The sequence below is a fragment of the Pangasianodon hypophthalmus genome, chromosome 19 (assembly GCF_027358585.1).
Source record: "Pangasianodon hypophthalmus isolate fPanHyp1 chromosome 19, fPanHyp1.pri, whole genome shotgun sequence".
NCBI classification, from domain to species: Eukaryota; Metazoa; Chordata; class Actinopteri; order Siluriformes; family Pangasiidae; genus Pangasianodon; species Pangasianodon hypophthalmus.
Window position 1 is genome coordinate 9,322,065 of NC_069728.1, and position 17,262 is coordinate 9,339,326.

At 38.8% G+C, this 17,262-nt stretch overlaps 2 protein-coding genes across 3 annotated transcripts; one reads left to right on the forward strand and one right to left on the reverse strand.

Moving 5' to 3' along the window:
* Positions 1 to 1,801: 1,801 nt before the first annotated feature.
* Positions 1,802 to 7,942, forward strand: gzf1 (GDNF-inducible zinc finger protein 1). The gene is made up of 6 exons (XM_026944503.3): positions 1,802 to 1,971; positions 2,717 to 4,033; positions 4,119 to 4,213; positions 4,297 to 4,464; positions 5,157 to 5,314; positions 6,821 to 7,942. Exons 2-6 carry the CDS (start codon positions 2,736 to 2,738, stop codon positions 7,517 to 7,519), a joined length of 2,418 nt encoding a protein of 805 aa, XP_026800304.1. The 5' UTR covers positions 1,802 to 1,971; positions 2,717 to 2,735; the 3' UTR covers positions 7,520 to 7,942.
* A 96-nt stretch (positions 7,943 to 8,038) lies between these two features.
* On the reverse strand, positions 8,039 to 16,028 carry napbb (N-ethylmaleimide-sensitive factor attachment protein, beta b). 2 transcript variants are annotated; one of them, XM_026944506.3, is made up of 11 exons: positions 15,807 to 16,027; positions 12,783 to 12,862; positions 12,514 to 12,630; positions 11,990 to 12,036; positions 11,713 to 11,790; positions 10,536 to 10,591; positions 10,336 to 10,420; positions 10,145 to 10,249; positions 9,974 to 10,042; positions 9,836 to 9,886; positions 8,039 to 9,157 (listed from the first exon to the last, which is right to left on the reverse strand). In XM_026944506.3, the coding sequence occupies exons 1-11, from the start codon at positions 15,902 to 15,904 to the stop codon at positions 9,056 to 9,058; spliced, it is 888 nt and encodes a 295-aa protein (XP_026800307.1). In that variant the 5' UTR covers positions 15,905 to 16,027; the 3' UTR covers positions 8,039 to 9,055. The 2 variants fall into 2 exon arrangements, with proteins under 2 accessions (XP_026800307.1, XP_053097974.1); XM_053241999.1 differs by lacking the exon at positions 11,990 to 12,036 and having other exon boundaries at positions 15,807 to 16,028.
* Positions 16,029 to 17,262: the final 1,234 nt, after the last annotated feature.

Here is a 17,262-nt window from a genome sequence, read left to right on the forward strand (position 1 = left end):
ATGGGAATTAAAAAAAAACCCCACTCCATTGTTTTCCATTGTACAACAATGGAAAGCTCTAAGCTTGCGTTTGATTTGCAAAATTGTGAATTTCCATGTCACAGATTGCAAGTAACAAATATAGCAGTTAAACATGTCATCTGTGTGAATGTAGAGTGAAACTCAGAACTCAACTTCAGAACTCTAAATACTTTGAATCATTTCAAAATGCCTCTTCAATTAAATAAATTCACAATGGCTGTTTTTAGATAGTAAGTCATTTTATGTAAGTTGTTGTCTATCCACAAAAATGTTCAGTACAGTATTACTAACTATCCTGTGAGAGTAGCTTAACACATGCAACCATTCTTCACTGAACCTGTTTAGGTATCTACCTGTATCTGGCTATTCATCCTTCCTTTACAATCACTACACACACTCTGTGTGCAATAGCAACCTCAAGTGGACATATTTATAGACAAGACTTGCTCTCACTGTTATTTGTATGTGTTGTTCAGGGGTGCAAATTTGGTCTGATAAGATGGGGGATGAACTATTATGAGGCTATTAGGCTTGCCATCATGTTGCCAAGCATTATGGGATTGTTCCTAAATTAGCTCCTTGTCTGCATGCTACAATCTCGATTGCTGTTTTGTTGTAGGCTTTTAGGACTTAAAAATGAATCAAAATAGAAGAGGCTGTATTTGAACAAACTTCAGAGGGATTACAAGCAATGGCATATGGATAAAATTGGTCTTACTGAAGGTGTCGCTCCATATGAACACTCAGTGGAGTTATGATCTGGATGTGCTGGATATATAGAGACCTCTTCATAGTTGGTGTGTGGCTTTAGTGCTTATTATTTTGAGCAATTAAACACTTTCAATCTGTGTTAAAGCCCACAAAGAGTTTTCAAATGAAGCTGATAACACTGCTATTCAATCCGATGTATGCAGCAACATTTATAGTTCCCTCATTGTTCCCGTCCAGAGATTTTATTATTGATATACGTCTATGTAAATCACAACAGGGTGTATGGCTATAGAGAAAATAATCCATGACTGGATGGTGTGATGCTGTTACCATACTGAAGTGGATTATTTTCATAATAGCACATTCTGAAGTGTTTTATTCCTCTTATATCACAGCCATTTACCAATGATTACATTTTACAATTTATTATTGAATGATGTCCTGCTTTTTAACTGTTTATAATTCAATTTAATGGTGCGGAACATCTGAGAAACAAGTTGCTCTCTCTCTCTGGAAGAGAATAAGATAAAAAAAACTGCAGCTTGTCATGTTACTGAGAAACCAGTCATTACAAGTCCTCTGTCCTGAAGTCTCTCCTTAGGCAGAAAACTGTCACAAGTGCTGACACTCAAGACTCCTTCCATGAATGTTAAATAAACATATCCTTACAGAAAGCCTGACAAGATCGACAAGTATACATGCTCATACATTTTTCTTTGTTAAATGTTTTTAATCTGTTTATTATTAGACTTAGATAATAATATGTGGATCATCTGCCACACAAAATCCTGTGAATGAACTGTTACTATTGAAACAATAACATATTAGAATTAGAGCATTAATATAAACCTGTGATTTGAAATACAGCCAGCACTATTGTCAGAGCTGCTGTTATAGAAAATTAATCAACACCATCTGACCAATCAGATTTAAGAATTCAACAGCACTGTGGTATAATAAATTATTATTATTATTTTTTTAAATACAAATACACTGACTTCAGAAAATATTCAGACCCCTTTAGAAAAGACGATTAGTCAACTGTAAAAATGAAGAGTCTTGCAACATATAGGGAAGTCCGTGTAGTCCCAAACCTGAGAAGTGATGTATTGTGTAAAACTACAATTCCCGTGTTCCGTTTCCAACATGGCGGACTGAGAGCTGGGTGCGATTTCTACAGGAAATACTTTCTCATACGGCTGTGTGTTTGTAAAGGGCTGCCATTTTACCGAGCTTACGGTAAGACATTTCCAGTTACAGCTATGTAAACTCTCCATTCAGTCCTTAGCGCACAGACTGCACTAAACAAGTCGAGCTCACTGAAATCACTTTTGTGCAGCTAACTGCCTCCGTTTCATGCGTAGAGACTTCATGTTCTTAGCTTCTTCCGAACTCGTAGCTTGCTAAAGCTAAGCTAATAACTATTTGGCTCACTAGTTAGCCGATAATATTTGGTTAACGCTGGTTTTGTTATTTACGACAAAGTGTGTAGCTAGCTAGCAGCACGAAATGCACTGTAGTTGCAAGGGTTTTGAATATATACGGCTACTTCTTCACACATTCAATAACTGAAACAATCAAATATTGTAACGGTTTTACATAAGTGTGTCTAAATTAGCTGATGCGCTAGCATGTATGGCCTAAACCTACTAACTAGCTAGGTAGCTAGCAAGCTTGCTACAGTTTATGTGTAGCTAGCTAACCTAGAGTTTAGCAGAGTTACTATTAGAAATTATATAAAGCTGCATTCTTCAGAATATGAATAGACTCACTGAGTCACTGAGCAAGACATTCTAGTCAAGATATTAACCTGTTAACCAAGCTGTAACATTAAAGTATTTTCCAGTAAGGTATTAAAGGCTTATGTTTGAATGGTGTATTTTACTTTGTCCATTTCATTTAAGATAAAGCCTGTGTAAGAGAAGAGCACAGGGAAGTGAATGAGTGTAGCTGCATGTGTTCACCTGTCTCTGTACTGTTTCAGGAAAGGACACCTGAGCAGAATGAAAGATCAAAAGGTTCAGCTCATATCCAGCTCATACCATGAGCATTTACTTGGGGCAATGTGGAAGTTAAGAGTCACAGGGAACCTGTGTGATATCACAGTGCAAGTGGATTTTCAAGGGGAACTGGAAGAATTTACGGCCCACCAAATAGTACTTGCTGCATCTAGTGGCTATTTTAAAACCCTCCTCTTAGCAGAGGAGCGAGTTGAAAAATTATTCTTAAATACCATTTCACCTGAAGTCTTTACCAAATTCTTAGAGTATGTGTATTCTGGAAAAATGGAAGTTGAGGAAAGCTGTCTTGACCACATAATAAACATGGCAAAGCTGCTCGACTGCCAAGACCTAGTGGATGCTTGCAGTACCAAACTTCTGGCTCATAATTCTGAAAGAGCCAGTGCCAGCAAAGGCAAATTACTGAAGGAGAGGTCCAAAAAGGCTGTAAAGAGAGCACTAGATAAAAGGAAAAAACTCAAAATTACACTGAAAACCATAAGCACTGAGAGGGGGGAGAAAATAGTGCTACAGGGCAGGAGGAGCAGCAGGTTAGCCGGCCGCAGAGTTGTTGTAGACTTCAATAAGAAGAAGCCATACCACAAAGCAGTATTTCCACCTGAGGCTTCTGACGGCTTTGTAAATCGAGACAAATCAGAGGCAACACAAGAGGCATCGCTAGAGGTTGGAGAAACAGAATCGGCTGTTCCTACTGATCCAGTTGTACCCCAGAAAGAGGCTCTCACTGACAGTGGCTCTGACTCACCATGCACTTTCAACCGTGACATGTCAGAAGAAGAGTTTCAAGAATCTGACTTCATACCAACTGCTGCCATCGAGAAAACGGATGCAGCTGAAAAGGATTGCAAGCCAGTTGGCTCTAAGTATAATTGTGACATGTGTATCCGTTCATTTCGCTACGAGAAGAGCTACTTAAAGCATGTTACGGTTAGTCATGGGATCCACACTGATACGACTTACCGCTGCGGCATCTGCCAGCAGACCTTCGCCAACCGCTGCAACCTGAAGATTCATGAGCGACACGTGCACAACGACGAGAGGCTCTTTCTTTGTGGAATGTGTGGTAAGGCCTTCAAACGCAAGAAGGATGTGACAAGGCACATGAGGCAGGTGCATGAGGGTGGAACCGAGCGACACTACTGTCCGATCTGTGGCAAATCTCTGAGTTCAAGAACAGCTCTCACCCTGCATGAGAGGACACACACGGGGGACAAGCCATACAGCTGTGATGAGTGTGGAGCTCGGTTCTCTCAGAGCTCAGCACTCAAGACACACCAGAGGTAACTAAGCTATGAAACGGCTTTGAATTTTCTTTTTGAGAAACCAGTTTTGTAATGCTTCAACATCTTGTTTTCTATTCTTCAGGATTCACACTGGGGAGAAGCCTTTTGCCTGTGACCTGTGTGACGCCAGGTTTACCCAGAACCACATGCTGGCTTACCATAAGCGATCCCACACAGGTGCTTTGCATTAACGATCTGCACTGTCTTAGAAAATACCACCTTAGAGGCAAGTTATTTATGTATGATGTTTGTTTTTCCAGGGGAAAAGCCCTATATGTGTGAAAACTGTGGGAAAAGCTTTGCCTCTAAAGAATACCTGAAACATCATGCAAGAATCCATTCAGGCTTGAAGCCATACAAGTGTGAAAACTGTGGAAGAGCATTTGCACAGCGTAACTCACTCCATCAGCATATGAAAATTCACACAGGTATTCCTTTATTTTAAAGTTAAAATCCACCCTGAACAGCTTCCACATTAGTCTTTATAATTAACACATAATCTTCAATAGCATCCAAGATTTATTTTGTAATAATTTTTTTTTTTTTTTTTTTTTTAGTTTAAACGTCTTTCATCGACATCCTGGTCTATTTTCACTTTGGTTAACGGTTTATTACATTATCCACAACTACCTACTGATACCTGCTTGGATTGGAGAGCAATGCATCAGAGCTTTAGTTCTTTAGTCTGTCTATTTCTCTCACTTCCTCATCTGTACATTCTGCTTAGACAGATAAGGTTCCAAAACCTTTGTGCCAATATCACTTTCAACACCATCATGCTTATCGTCTCATAGATTGCTAACTAGCCAAGCCTAGTCTATTCTCTGCTGTAACTCGGTGCAACTGTGGCATATAGCTGCATTGCATTCGGAAACTTCCCCGACCTTTATTTTGGAAAAGAAAAGATTACGTTTAAGATTTTTAAACTCTGTTGTAACTGTGCTAGGAATTTCCCCTGTGACATCAAAGCACCAACTTCTCACAGGAATAATATTTCAATATAAACATATTTAGAGTGTTCCTTTAATAACAGCTGATTTCTAAGAAACATTTAGCCTGTCTCAGACAGTACCATAGAAAGATTTTAATCAACTGTGCTTTCCTGATATGCTCTGTTCAGGTGAGAGGCCTTACCATTGTAAAGACTGTGATAAGCAGTTCACTCAGCTCAACGCTCTTCAGAGGCATCAGAGGATCCACACGGGAGAGAAACCTTACATGTGCAGCATGTGTGGCCGAACGTTTACGGACAAATCTACCGTCCGCCGACACACTTTGGTAAGCTGATGTTGTAATACAGAAATCAGACAGAACATATGCAGTTTCAGTATTGTATAAAATGGGCTATAGTCAGTAATTGTATAGCTACCAAGTGCCCCTACAATGCCCTCTAGAATTATTGGTAACCTTCATAAAAATGATTGTATAAAATTAATATTACACACAATATTTCAAATTTCCCAAAGAGAAACTGTCTATCTTTGTTCTAAAAAAAATATCATTCTCCTTAGAACTACTTTCATTCTTCCTGAGCCTATATTACTTTTAATTTACTCAGTTCCCAAAATATGAAATCTTCAAAAAGTCAAATATAATGTCAGTTCTTGTACATTAAAAATATAACTGAATACAAAAATTACAGCGAGTTAAAAAAAAAAAAAAATTAATTATTTTTAATCAATGAACTCACTTAAAATAACTTGATATTATGCAGCCTTTTATAATTTACTCTCCCATTTTATTTTTCAATTTTTCACTTTTCCTAGTTTATTTACTTGTGCACGTTTAGTCATTTATTTCCTATCTTATTCATCCCCTCACCGCTTATGAAATAAATGACTAAACTTGCAGAACGTTAAGATAGATAAGGTGGGGGAGGTGTCTGAACATATCCAGGCATTAGATTGGTCCAGGGGGTTTTGGTCTGACGCTGATGGTTAATGCACCATTGAAAGTCCAGTGAGCTGGACAGGGAGCTGGACTTTCCTCTACAATAAATGACATCAGGCTCTTCAACCTGATTCAAACTGTCATAACAGGATAAAGTTTGCCTCTCGGTAGTTTTGCAATTCCATGCGGGTTTTTAAGACAGAATGGTAGAATGTAGAATGCTGATGCTTATGTGTCTCACACAAATAAGTGTTGCTTTCCTGCTATTCACAAAATAATAATGCACTCCATTATTCCTTCATATAATACATATAATGTAATACTTCTTCTTGCCTATTATGTTAGGCTGCATATATCCCATGATTTTACGATCATGTAGCTTAAGCTAAATGTGGGCAGCCAGGATGGAGTCACAAATGCAAACCCAAATCCGGTAACAGTCAGCGTCACAGTATAGTGATTTATTAAGGCTGTTGGATTAACAAGTCCTATCCGTACTTCACATAATTATTTGTTTGTGTAAAACAGAGGTGCTAGATTGGATTGAAACTTAAAGCCTGTACATATATGTATGTAGCATTACAATGTTGGGCATGAAACCGGGGTTTTATAGAAAAAAAAATGCACCAAAAACTGTTTGTGTTCGGGGGAAAAGCATGTTTAAATGTCCCTGAATGTTTGAGTTCAGTATATCACTTATGGCATTTTTTAAAAATATATATAGTAATTATTGCTCAGTTTCATGAAGGGTGCCAATAGTTCTGGAGTGCACTGTGTAAGGTAGCTATACTTTTATAAAAATGGCCAAAGAATAATCAAAATGCTTGAAGTTATGTTTGTTCATTAATGTGATCTTTTTTTCTCTCTTATCTATGTATATTTTGTGAAACGAAGACCCACGACAAAGATACACCTTGGAAGAATTACCTTGTTGTGCTAGAGGGTAATGTAGAGGAACGTGTTAAGAAGCCCAAAGGTTCATCTGTAAGGAAGGACAAGGCAGCAGTGAATGCAGATGAACATCAGGCAGTGGAGGATCAGAATGACACTAAAACCCAGGAGACAGTGTCTGTGCCAGAGGAGCCAGTGACCATCTCTGGAGACTGGGCTGACCCTGGCACCATCACTGTGGTCAGTCATGGAGCCCTGGGCAATCTGACCGTTATCCAGACAGAGGTACCACCTGGTACACAACTGCAGCCCATCGTCACTGCAGACGGAGCCAGTGTCCTTTCACTGGAGAGTTCCGCTGTCGGCATCCCTGTTACTCTGCCCTTCTCCATTCCTATCTCTGTTGCACATTCCATCTCTGGCTCAGCCTCGCTGACTGGCACAGTCACTCTGAGTGAACCAGCCACTGTTTCTGATGCCATCTTGGCTCCGGCGACTTCAGCAGCACCTGTAGCCACAGTCACAGAAGGCATTCTCTCTCCAGTTGAAGTCACTTTGTCTACATCTAGTGAATGTGTAACAGCACAGTCAGCGGTGGAGCAGGCTGAGGAGGCACAGCAGTCAGATTTACAGGAGGGAACAACTGAGCATGTACAGAACACAGAAACAGTAGAGGCCATGGAGATCTCTGCAGGAGAGTAGTTTTAAAGGCTTTTTAGTGGGTCTTATCTGTACACTGTATTAATTAAGTCTTTAATGGGCCTATTTAATGTAAATATTGTAATGCTTGTTGTATAGCATATTATAAATGATATTCCTCAGAAGAAAAATTCCTTTTCCCTTAACAGGACAATCGAGCTGTTTCAATGGCTGATCAGTTCTTATTCCATAGAACCATTTAAATTGCACAGTGAGAACAAGGATATCAAAACCAAGCCCTGAAATAATTGTTTGAGCTTTGGCTTGTGTGGCGTAAAGAGCTTGTTCTTGCAGAAGTTTACTGGAGGAGACACTACCAGCAGGTTTTTCAAATAATGTTTTGGGACAGTATTTCCTTATTTTTCATGTGGCAGTCAAACATGTTGTATATCCATTGCACTAATAGATCAATCAGTTGGAAATTAATGACATTCGGTAACCTTTGTCTAGTGTTTTCTATATTTCACGTGGCCCCAATGTTTCACACAGTACAAAGCTTTAACAAACTTCTGGCAGGTCACATTTGTGTATAATATCGATCTTTTATTTCTGTACATTAATAGACCCATTCAGCAAGTGAAGACATCAGCAACTCTGTCAGAAAGAACCCAGATAAGCATATAGGTTGCTTCTTCTGATGGCTTTTTTTTTTGAAAATTGTACACATATTTGAGATACTGAACATCAACAACACTAATACACAGTGACATGCGCTGCTAAATACCTTCAGTATGGAGAGTGCACTAGCTGAAGTGCTGTATGAACTATGGTTTCACAACACGACACAGAGCGGCACTGTCAGGCTACTGGGATTTCAAACTTTTCATAGTTTGAATATGCTAACAAACAGAAAGCAAAAACTTTATGGTTGGAGCAGAATACCCAACCCCTTACTGCAAATAGAGATGACAGTTTGAAAGAAGTTAAAAAAAAACAAAACAAAAAAAACGTAAATAAACACGAATGAAAGTATTAAATGAATGGAAAGTTGATGGTGAAATAACAGCTCCATTATTCATTAATTATTGTGTTGGTTATTAATATTATCCAGTCATAGTCAAGTCTTGGATACCTGGTTTCTTAGCACATACAGTAATAGCAGTTACTCTTTCTAAAAGACACTAAAGACAAAATCAACTCTCAAAAGAAGAAAATAATTACCTCAACTTGTAAGAGAAAGTCTTCTGTTCATATTCAAGAGAATTACATCTACATGTCATGCAGCACTAGCCATCCAAACTCCAGCAGAGATCAAGTTCGCACATCCCTCTTTTATCCATGGTGTTCCCTATACTGAACTACATAACCTTTGTGTTATGAAAAAAGGATTCCTTAGATGCAGCCGTCCAAACAAGTGAATATATTAAAAATAAGATTTATAACTCAGTGTGTAGGTTTATACATTCTCTATAAATGGTGCAGCAATAAATTGGACATACTGTAGTCAGAAACCTGGTCTTGGCCATTGCACAAAAATGAAATGAAACGCATTGGGGAGGGGGTGGCATGCCTTAGATAGTTTCCCCACAATTCATCATCTCACTTCAAGTCCCCCTCATCACCCTGGATGGTTTTCTTGATGCGCAGAAGCATGGTGGTCAGCCACTGGTCCAGACGTGAGATAGAGTCAAACTCCTTCACCTAGTAAAGGGAAGAGAAACATAAACAAGTTTTACTGGCCAACAACTTTAAACTCCGCAAATCAGAAATGTATTAGCTGGCCCACCAGGCAAGCAAGTGCTCCAGTGTGCTGCCCAGCTCCGTGTTTTGGTTGCCTGGAAACCTAACTGCGTAGACTAAAAAGTGCTAGTTAACATGGTTAGCTAGCTAAGTGCATTAATACAGACTAGGAGGAACAAATGTGTACATGATCATTACCCTCTTCTAACAAAATTTCAAATGTAGCGCATCAACAACAATTAAATTCATCAATTCAAAGGCCAACATTTCGCTGTGAGATTCTGTGTTCTGTCCTCACATCAGACGCAAAAGATATTATTTAAGTCTGGCTAGTATTTTTCTCGTAACGTTGAACGGTGAGGCGTGTAGCAGGCAAAAGAGTTTCCTCGGTTTTCCTTGTCTAAAAAGACACTGCCTTGAAGCGCACTACGTTTGAACATTCTACAAAACAATCTACAAACCAAATGAGAACTTGGGTTTGTAGGTATCGCTAAGGATAAGGTTTTGTTTATTTCGCATTCTACTTGTACTGACGTGTAAAATCAGGACATATCCAGTAATACTCTGTGTCTGAATAAATACAAGATAAACTTAAAGTCAGTCTATTCAGACTGATTCAGAAGATGGGAGAAATCTTACCGCTTCTGTGAAAGCCTCTGCATTCTGCTCCTCGTGGGCTTCCAGGAGTTTCTGTAAGGAGACATTTTCATATGAGATATGAGCAAAATGGTTTTCTTGTGGAAAACGTTATCCTTTTAAAACACATGGCTTACAGACCTTCAGAAGTTTGCACTCTCTTGAATCCGAGAATGCCGGGAACATTTCCTCGTACTTCTCAACAGCAAGCTACAGGTTTAATCAGAAAGGATTCAGTGTGCAATAATAAAAATAAAGAGAATAAATGTCCATATTTTGAAAGGTTTTTGACTTCTTGCTAAGAAGACTGACCTTTGCGTTCAGTTCATCTACAATGAAGTGACATAAGGAAGCTTTGAAGAAATACTCTTTGGCGCTGTATTTCAGTAAGGGGTTGTCCATGGTGTTTGTTCCAACCTAAAGACATTCAGGTAAGGTCATGGGAGTTGTAGTGCAACATTGATTTTTTTGTAAAAACACCTCTGTAGTCATAAATTTGCTACCTGCTCATAGATCTCAATGGCCTTCTGATACTGTTCCAGCTGTGCACTGTATGCTGCAACCTTCAGGAGACACTTGTTTGCAGAGCTACCAAATAAGATTACAATAACCAAATGATCAGCAGGAAACTGTTAATTAAATGTAGCCAAACTTATAGCCAAACATTTCCTTCTTTAAAACATGGTCTGCTGCAACAACTAACCTGTTCGACTCCTCGCCTTTATAATAGTCTGCAGCTTGTTCATAATGAGCAATTGCCTAAAAGCAAACCAAATAAATTTGTCCATTAAAGGTGCATAATGTTATTATTAGTACAATTATTTGTATTAAATGGTATTACAAATTTTATTGTAGTGCTTCAGCAGACAAAAAATTTAATTTCACATGTATACATTTCTATTTAATGTTTTTCTATTTAGTTTATCCATTTTTAAATTATATCAACCAACACATTTTTGGTGTCCGACTTTTTTAAAATTTTAAATTTTTTTTTTTTTTTTTTAAACACTGCAGTTATTAGCTAATGTAGCTAAAAATAAATCTCGGTGCAACAGAAAAGAGTCTGCCCTATCATCCAGATATCGCAAGATTGAATCCTAATGATGGCACAGCCATCTGTGCCGGGAGCCCAAGAGAGCAAAACTGGCCGTGGTCTCAAGGAGGGAAGGGTGGCATACTCTCTCTCCCCTATCGATCACATTGAAACGAATCAGTTATGGGAGTCTGAGAGTTCATGTGTGCAGAAGTGGGCGGATAGCACTTTCCTCCAAATGTGTTTTCCTATCCTGCAATTTAAACTGAAATTTGCAAACTGAAAAGCATTCAATCTATCTTCAGGAGATCGTGAGTTTGAATCCTTCAGCCATCCGTGGCAGGGAGCAAAGGAGCTAAACTGGTCATGCTCTCTGAGTAGGAGAGATGACCCTACTGTCTCTCCCGTCAATCACAGAGACACTAGCCAATCGTGGGCGTTAGTGAACTCGTGTATGCAGAATAGTGCAGATAGCGCTTTCCTATGAGTGTCTTACGCTGACCTGTGACCTGGCAATATATAATGTTTGCACTAACGTAATATATTTGTGTTATACACTCAATAATGTTAATAATTTCATTATTAAAAATTCAAAGCCTTTTAACATTTAAATCTTTATATTTGTGTATTCGGTAAGCTTCCATGACTTTATTTAAGAATTGGTGCTCATTATTGGAACCAAATTTTTACAGAGAAGACTTCTGTTACTTGTTAGCTACAAGCCTTGTAGCTCCAGTGCCAACAAGTCAAAAGACACAAACATATCTTTGCTAATGGATTATTAGCAAAGTGCAGAGCAACAATGAAATGCACTGTTTGTTCTCTACTCTGGTAGAAAATGTCCTACCTTCTCAATGTCCACCAGCTCTGACTCGTACACCTCAGCAATTGTGATATGGTGTTTGGCTGCAATAGTGAATCGCCCCTGAGGAGGGAATAGAAAATCGACATGTCAGCAAACACTCAGTTCCTTTAGATCTATCATTTACAAGGCTTCAAAATCCACCTTTTCACAAGGGTGAGTGCAGACTGAGGTAAATAAACACTGCCATGGCTAATCGTACACATTCATACAAACAGCTGTCAGTCATTCATTAGCACAGGCAAGTCTACCTTCACCTTACCATATCTGTGTAAATATCGATGGCTGCATTTAAGCAGTTGATAGCCTCTATCGAAGGCATTAAAGGGAAAAAAGGGAAGAAGGATTTAGACGCAACAAATTTATGCGTTCACAGTGGGGAGACACTATATAACACACACGTCATGAACTGAACAAAACAAGACAAACGGGGCATTTTATTTAAGGAAAAAAAAAAAAAAAAAAAGATACATCACAATTAATGTAGACATTATTTCACTGTCTTGGTGGGAATCAAGTTTAAAAAAAAAAAGTTAAAAAGTTTCTGATTGCGTAACTTACGGAAGGCCTAACTTTGATAGTCATTTTATATTTTATCATTTAGAATATAAACCTTAAATACACATCTGTGTCTACAGACGTTATTAATATGCTATAGATTATTTTTCCGTAGGAGACAGGACAGCTGAACTGCAAACATCTGGGGCTTTAAACTGAATTTACACAGCTTTATTTTAAGCAAATGTATAATGACATTAAGATGAAAGACAGCTCATCAGCCCTCACCCTGTGGATCAGCCTTCTTGAAAGCATTTCCGGCATCAACAAAGCTTGTGGCTGAATCATGTTTGTTCTGGAGCTGCAAGTGTAGTCTGGCTGCCTGGCAGAACGCGTTTCCTGCAGCTGCACACCAACAGAGATGACATTATGTGCAACGTCACGTTTGTGTGATACTACAAAAACTACAAGCGATTAAAAACCTCTTATTACTGAACATTAATCTGTGTTGCTTACTATAATCCATAATAATTCTGTGTACCAAGTGAGTCACCTACCGGTCCAGTTTTTTGCCATCTTGAACATGTTGGCTGCTCTGGCGTACATCTTACAAGCCTCCTCTAATTTGTGATTCCCTCTGGAAAGATGGCAAATAAATTAAACATTTTATTTTAACCAAATAAACTGGCATGTTAGCATTTTATTCAATGGCATAACACACCTATTCTGAGATATATTCTGAGAACTGTTTGTTGATCTAAAGTTTTATGAAGCTTAAGTGTGACTTTCAGCTGCCTGGCACTAGGCCTAGTTTGGTTTTGCAGACTCCTGGGAAAAATCAAATAGGGCAATTTTCAAGGCAATTACAAGTTTTATAATCAAACAGCAGTTTTAAACATGCATATGGTTTAAATGCTTCTTGGTCTATAATGATTAAATAGGTCTGAAGTTAGTAAAAACAGCAGTTTGTAATACTGTCACATTATAGACCTGGCTTTTCCATTCAGGCATCTATTTACACTATCAGGGGTCAGGGAGGGGTCAGGTGGGAGGAGCTGTGGTCAGTTTTTTCAATGTAGTCAGTGATGTAAAGTCTGTGGTTTTCCTGTAGAACTTTTGAACCGATGCACCATGTTGATTTTATGTCTGCGGGCTGGTGGTTGGCCATTTTGAATCGATTAGAATCATGATATCTATATAATTTAAATCATATTCACATTCAAATAAATAACTGATTTGCATTTATGCAGTTCCTATAGCAACTTACATTAAAATTGTAAACATGTTGTCGGGGTAAGGCCCAACACATCACTAATCTAATGCAATAGAGGCTCTCATTTTGTTGTTTCTTTCTTAACAACAAAACAGTGACTGAATCGTGTTTGTTTTGGAGCTGTGTGGGTAGTCTGGCTGTTTTGTTTTGTGTCACAGAGACTCATTCTTATCGCTGTTCTTTATTTGTGATAATATATGTAATAATGAGACCACATTTTGCATCACTGGTCCCCGGATGAATCTCAAACTTTGATTACTGTTTCACTTTTTTTTTATTGGTGGCTCTGGATTGGCCATGGGTATGGGTGAGTGTGTGAATATGTGTGTACATGGTGCCCTGTGACGGACTGGTGTCCCAGTCTAGTGTTCCTGGGATAGACTTCTGAACCATGGACACCCTAAACAGGATAAAACGCTTCCTGAAGATGAATGAAAGCATTAATGATTGTATGTATGCTTTACAGAAAATGTTTAAAATGATATTTTGTTAAAACCGTACTGTTTGACATAACTTGATATTACAATAACAGCCATGATGTCGAACTGTAGTCCATTACCGGGTTTGGAAGGGGGTTATATTTTGAATTAAGTACTGGTCTTTATTGAACATTGAGCTGCTTTGTAATACAGACCTGGCATTCGTAGCTGTGATAAAAAAACATTGTGGAAACCCAACAAGCTAAGGTTTTGCAAAGGAGTTTGCTTAAAATAGTTAGCACAGTAATAAACACCACTGGTTATTTAAGGGTGTATTAGGTAAGACTAATCTTATTTTTTCAAGATTAAATCGCTAGACGTTAAGAAGGTTGGGTTGACATTTGAATGATTTTTTTCCTGTTGAACCCTCCCCCGTATCCGACATATTTCCGAAGCTCCACTCCCAGGATCTACAGTGGCCTGTAAAGTCAAGTCAACTCAAGTGGCTTTATTGTCATTTCAACCATATACATCTAGTGCAGTACACAGTGACACGAAACAACGTTCCTCCAGGACAGTGGTGCTACATGAAACATCACAGAACTACACGAGACTACAGATTACTACATAAAGTGCACATGCAAACATATGCAAACTGCACAAGACTGTACAATAACTGCTAAAACAGGACAATAGGCATGGTAAGAGACTGTGGTGCTAACCAGTGCACAGTTCTAGTGTGAAGGTGTCAGATATAACAGTAGTGCAAAAGAATAACCATATAATAAAATGCTGTGAATGTAAACATAACATACTATGACATAGTATTCACCAGATAAGCTTATACCATATATGGACATAGCAGTTATTGGGGTATGATAAGAAATTAAATACAATATTTATATAAATATAGTAGCAGCAAAAATGCAGGTAGTCAATACAGAAATGTGCAAAAATGGCAAAGGGAGAGGTGAGAGGGAGATGGTGTTCAGTTGAGTGTGTATAACATGAATGACAGGAGGTCCATCCAAACACAAGCATTCATTCCGGCCCGGAAGGCAGTTTTCCAAACGGATTAATACACTTTGGCTGAGGCCATGACTTCAAACATTATAGATCTGTATCTTGCTTTACCATTTTCTACAAATCTTCCAGGTTATTTTCGTAGAAGTAAGAAAATAAAACATCGACTATGGCATCTTTAACACTACGGCTCTTCCACAGACTACATCTGCTGTCCTGTGTGTGGATGCACAGTGTCAACATGCACTAACAGCACAACTGCGCCAACACTGCGGAAAGCGGGGACAGCGCGCGAGCGGAAAACAAGCCCACTGTCGCTAAGCAACCGCCTCTAATGAAATCACGTTCATTTGCACATAACGCAGATGAGTTATTAAACACATAGTGCTAATGCTGTCCTGTTAGAGTACCACCGGCGCTGAGACCTAATGCTAATGGATTAGCAGATGTGCGTCAATACCGGTGAACTGAAACCAGAGCAAGCCTTGAACTTCTTGTACTTGTTGTAATGTTGAGAACACCCGTCTGTGTAAGGTTATATTTCTCTCTCTCACTCACACTCACACACACACACACATCAGTCAGATGAAGACACCATTAGCTAGCAGCGCATTCAGTGTAGCTAGCCACATAGCCAGCTGTCACCAAAACACTGTAAACAAATCCGCCTGAATATAAATATCTATTCACATGACAATATATACATGAAAATCATTGTATAAGTAGTATAAAGTATAAATACTTATATACACAAGATATATTAAATATACACAAGATATATTAAATGTAATTGTTCTGCAAAACCAGGTAAAGCACTGCATCTAATGAGCTTCGGTGTCGCTAGCTAACGTTAGCATTAATCTTACCCGAACATTCCTCCTAGAAAAGAGCCGGAGGATTTCACTTTCTTATCAGCTTCTGCCATTAGCTGCACCGCCTCCTTCTCCTTACCGGAATTATCCATTCTGTCTGAATAAACGAGCAATATAACAAGCTTAAAGTGTATATATACTTCTGCTGCTCTTCTGAACCTAACCCACCGAGTACCACTACAGTAGAAGGGGATTACTGTTGAGTTTTTTTTAATTTTGCGTAGGCGTAAAACCCCAAACTGGAAGGCATCATGGGATTTGTAGTTCTGTAAAACGTCACGCGCTTTCCATCCGCTAGTATTCCACGAAACAAAACGAACTACAACTCCCATATAGAAAGAAAAGAACATTGCGTAATATTACTTATTGTACATCTGAAGAGCCCGTGCTTCATGCTCTGGTTTTGTGACGCTCATGATAATATATTTTCTGCCATAGATGTGATAGCTTCGCAGTTTGTTGTTAAACTGTAGTATAGTTTACAGAACCAGAACAATTGTAAGTCGATTATTCAAATACCAAATCCTAGTTTTTAGTTAAGAATATAACCATATTTACTGTTGCATATTTTTCACACCAGGTAAGTGATGTATATTTACTTTTTTTTTCTCCACATCTCCCCTGCAGGCAGACTATTGCCTACACCATACAGCACTGCAATATGACCGAAATAAATAAATAAATAAATAGACTAATGGATACACTATATGGCCAAAAGTATGTGGACACCAGACCATCACACCCATATGTAGTTCTTCCCCAAACTGTTGCCAAAAAGTTGGAAGCACACAATTGTCTAGGATGTGTTTTTATATTGTAGCATTAAGATTTTCCTTCACTGGAACTAAGAGGCCCAAACCTGTTCCAGCATGACAGTGTCCCTGTGCACAAAGCGAGCTCCATGAAGACACGGTGTGTGTTTAAGGTGAACACCCCACTGAACACCTTTGGGATGAACTGGAATTGCACCCCAGGCCTCCTCACCTTGACATCTGTACCTGACCTCACTAATGATCTTGTGGTTGAATGAGCAAATCCCCACAGCCACGCTCCAAAATCTAGTGGAAAGCCCTCCTAGAAGAATGGAGCTCATTATAACAGAAAAGGGGGAATAAATCTGGAATGGGATGTTCAGCAAGCACATATGAATGTGATTGGTCAGGTGTCCACAAACCTTTGGCCATATAGTGTAGATAAATAAATAAGGTGCACTGGCGTCATTGCACAGCAGATGGCATTTTATAGTTTGTCGAGCCTGTCGCTAAGTGGGACCCGAACTGCTGACTCCAGCTAATCTCAAATACAACATGTCACATTAACAATGCTTTCCTGAAGTACAAAGCTAACACTAGGGATTAATGCTGGAAATGAAAACAAACTGAAATAAAGAGAACAATAGGGTAGTTCGTGCAATTGTGCATGCACGCACACTCACACGCGCACACGCACA

Bases quoted from the DNA above. Each gene is read 5' to 3' on its own strand.
- gzf1 (XM_026944503.3), top strand. From the start codon at position 2,736: ATGAAAGATCAAAAGGTTCAGCTCATATCCAGCTCATACCATGAGCAT. The intron at 4,465-5,156 runs GTATTCCTTTAT...TGCTCTGTTCAG, and splicing joins GCATATGAAAATTCACACAG to GTGAGAGGCCTTACCATTGT. The intron at 5,315-6,820 runs GTAAGCTGATGT...TGTGAAACGAAG, and splicing joins CCGTCCGCCGACACACTTTG to ACCCACGACAAAGATACACC.
- napbb (XM_026944506.3), bottom strand. From the start codon at position 15,904: ATGGATAATTCCGGTAAGGAGAAGGAGGCGGTGCAGCTAATGGCAGAA. The intron at 12,631-12,782 runs GTAGGTGACTCA...GTTGGTGTGCAG, and splicing joins GATGGCAAAAAACTGGACCG to CTGCAGGAAACGCGTTCTGC. The intron at 9,887-9,973 runs GTCTGTAAGCCA...GTCTCCTTACAG, and splicing joins GAGAGTGCAAACTTCTGAAG to AAACTCCTGGAAGCCCACGA.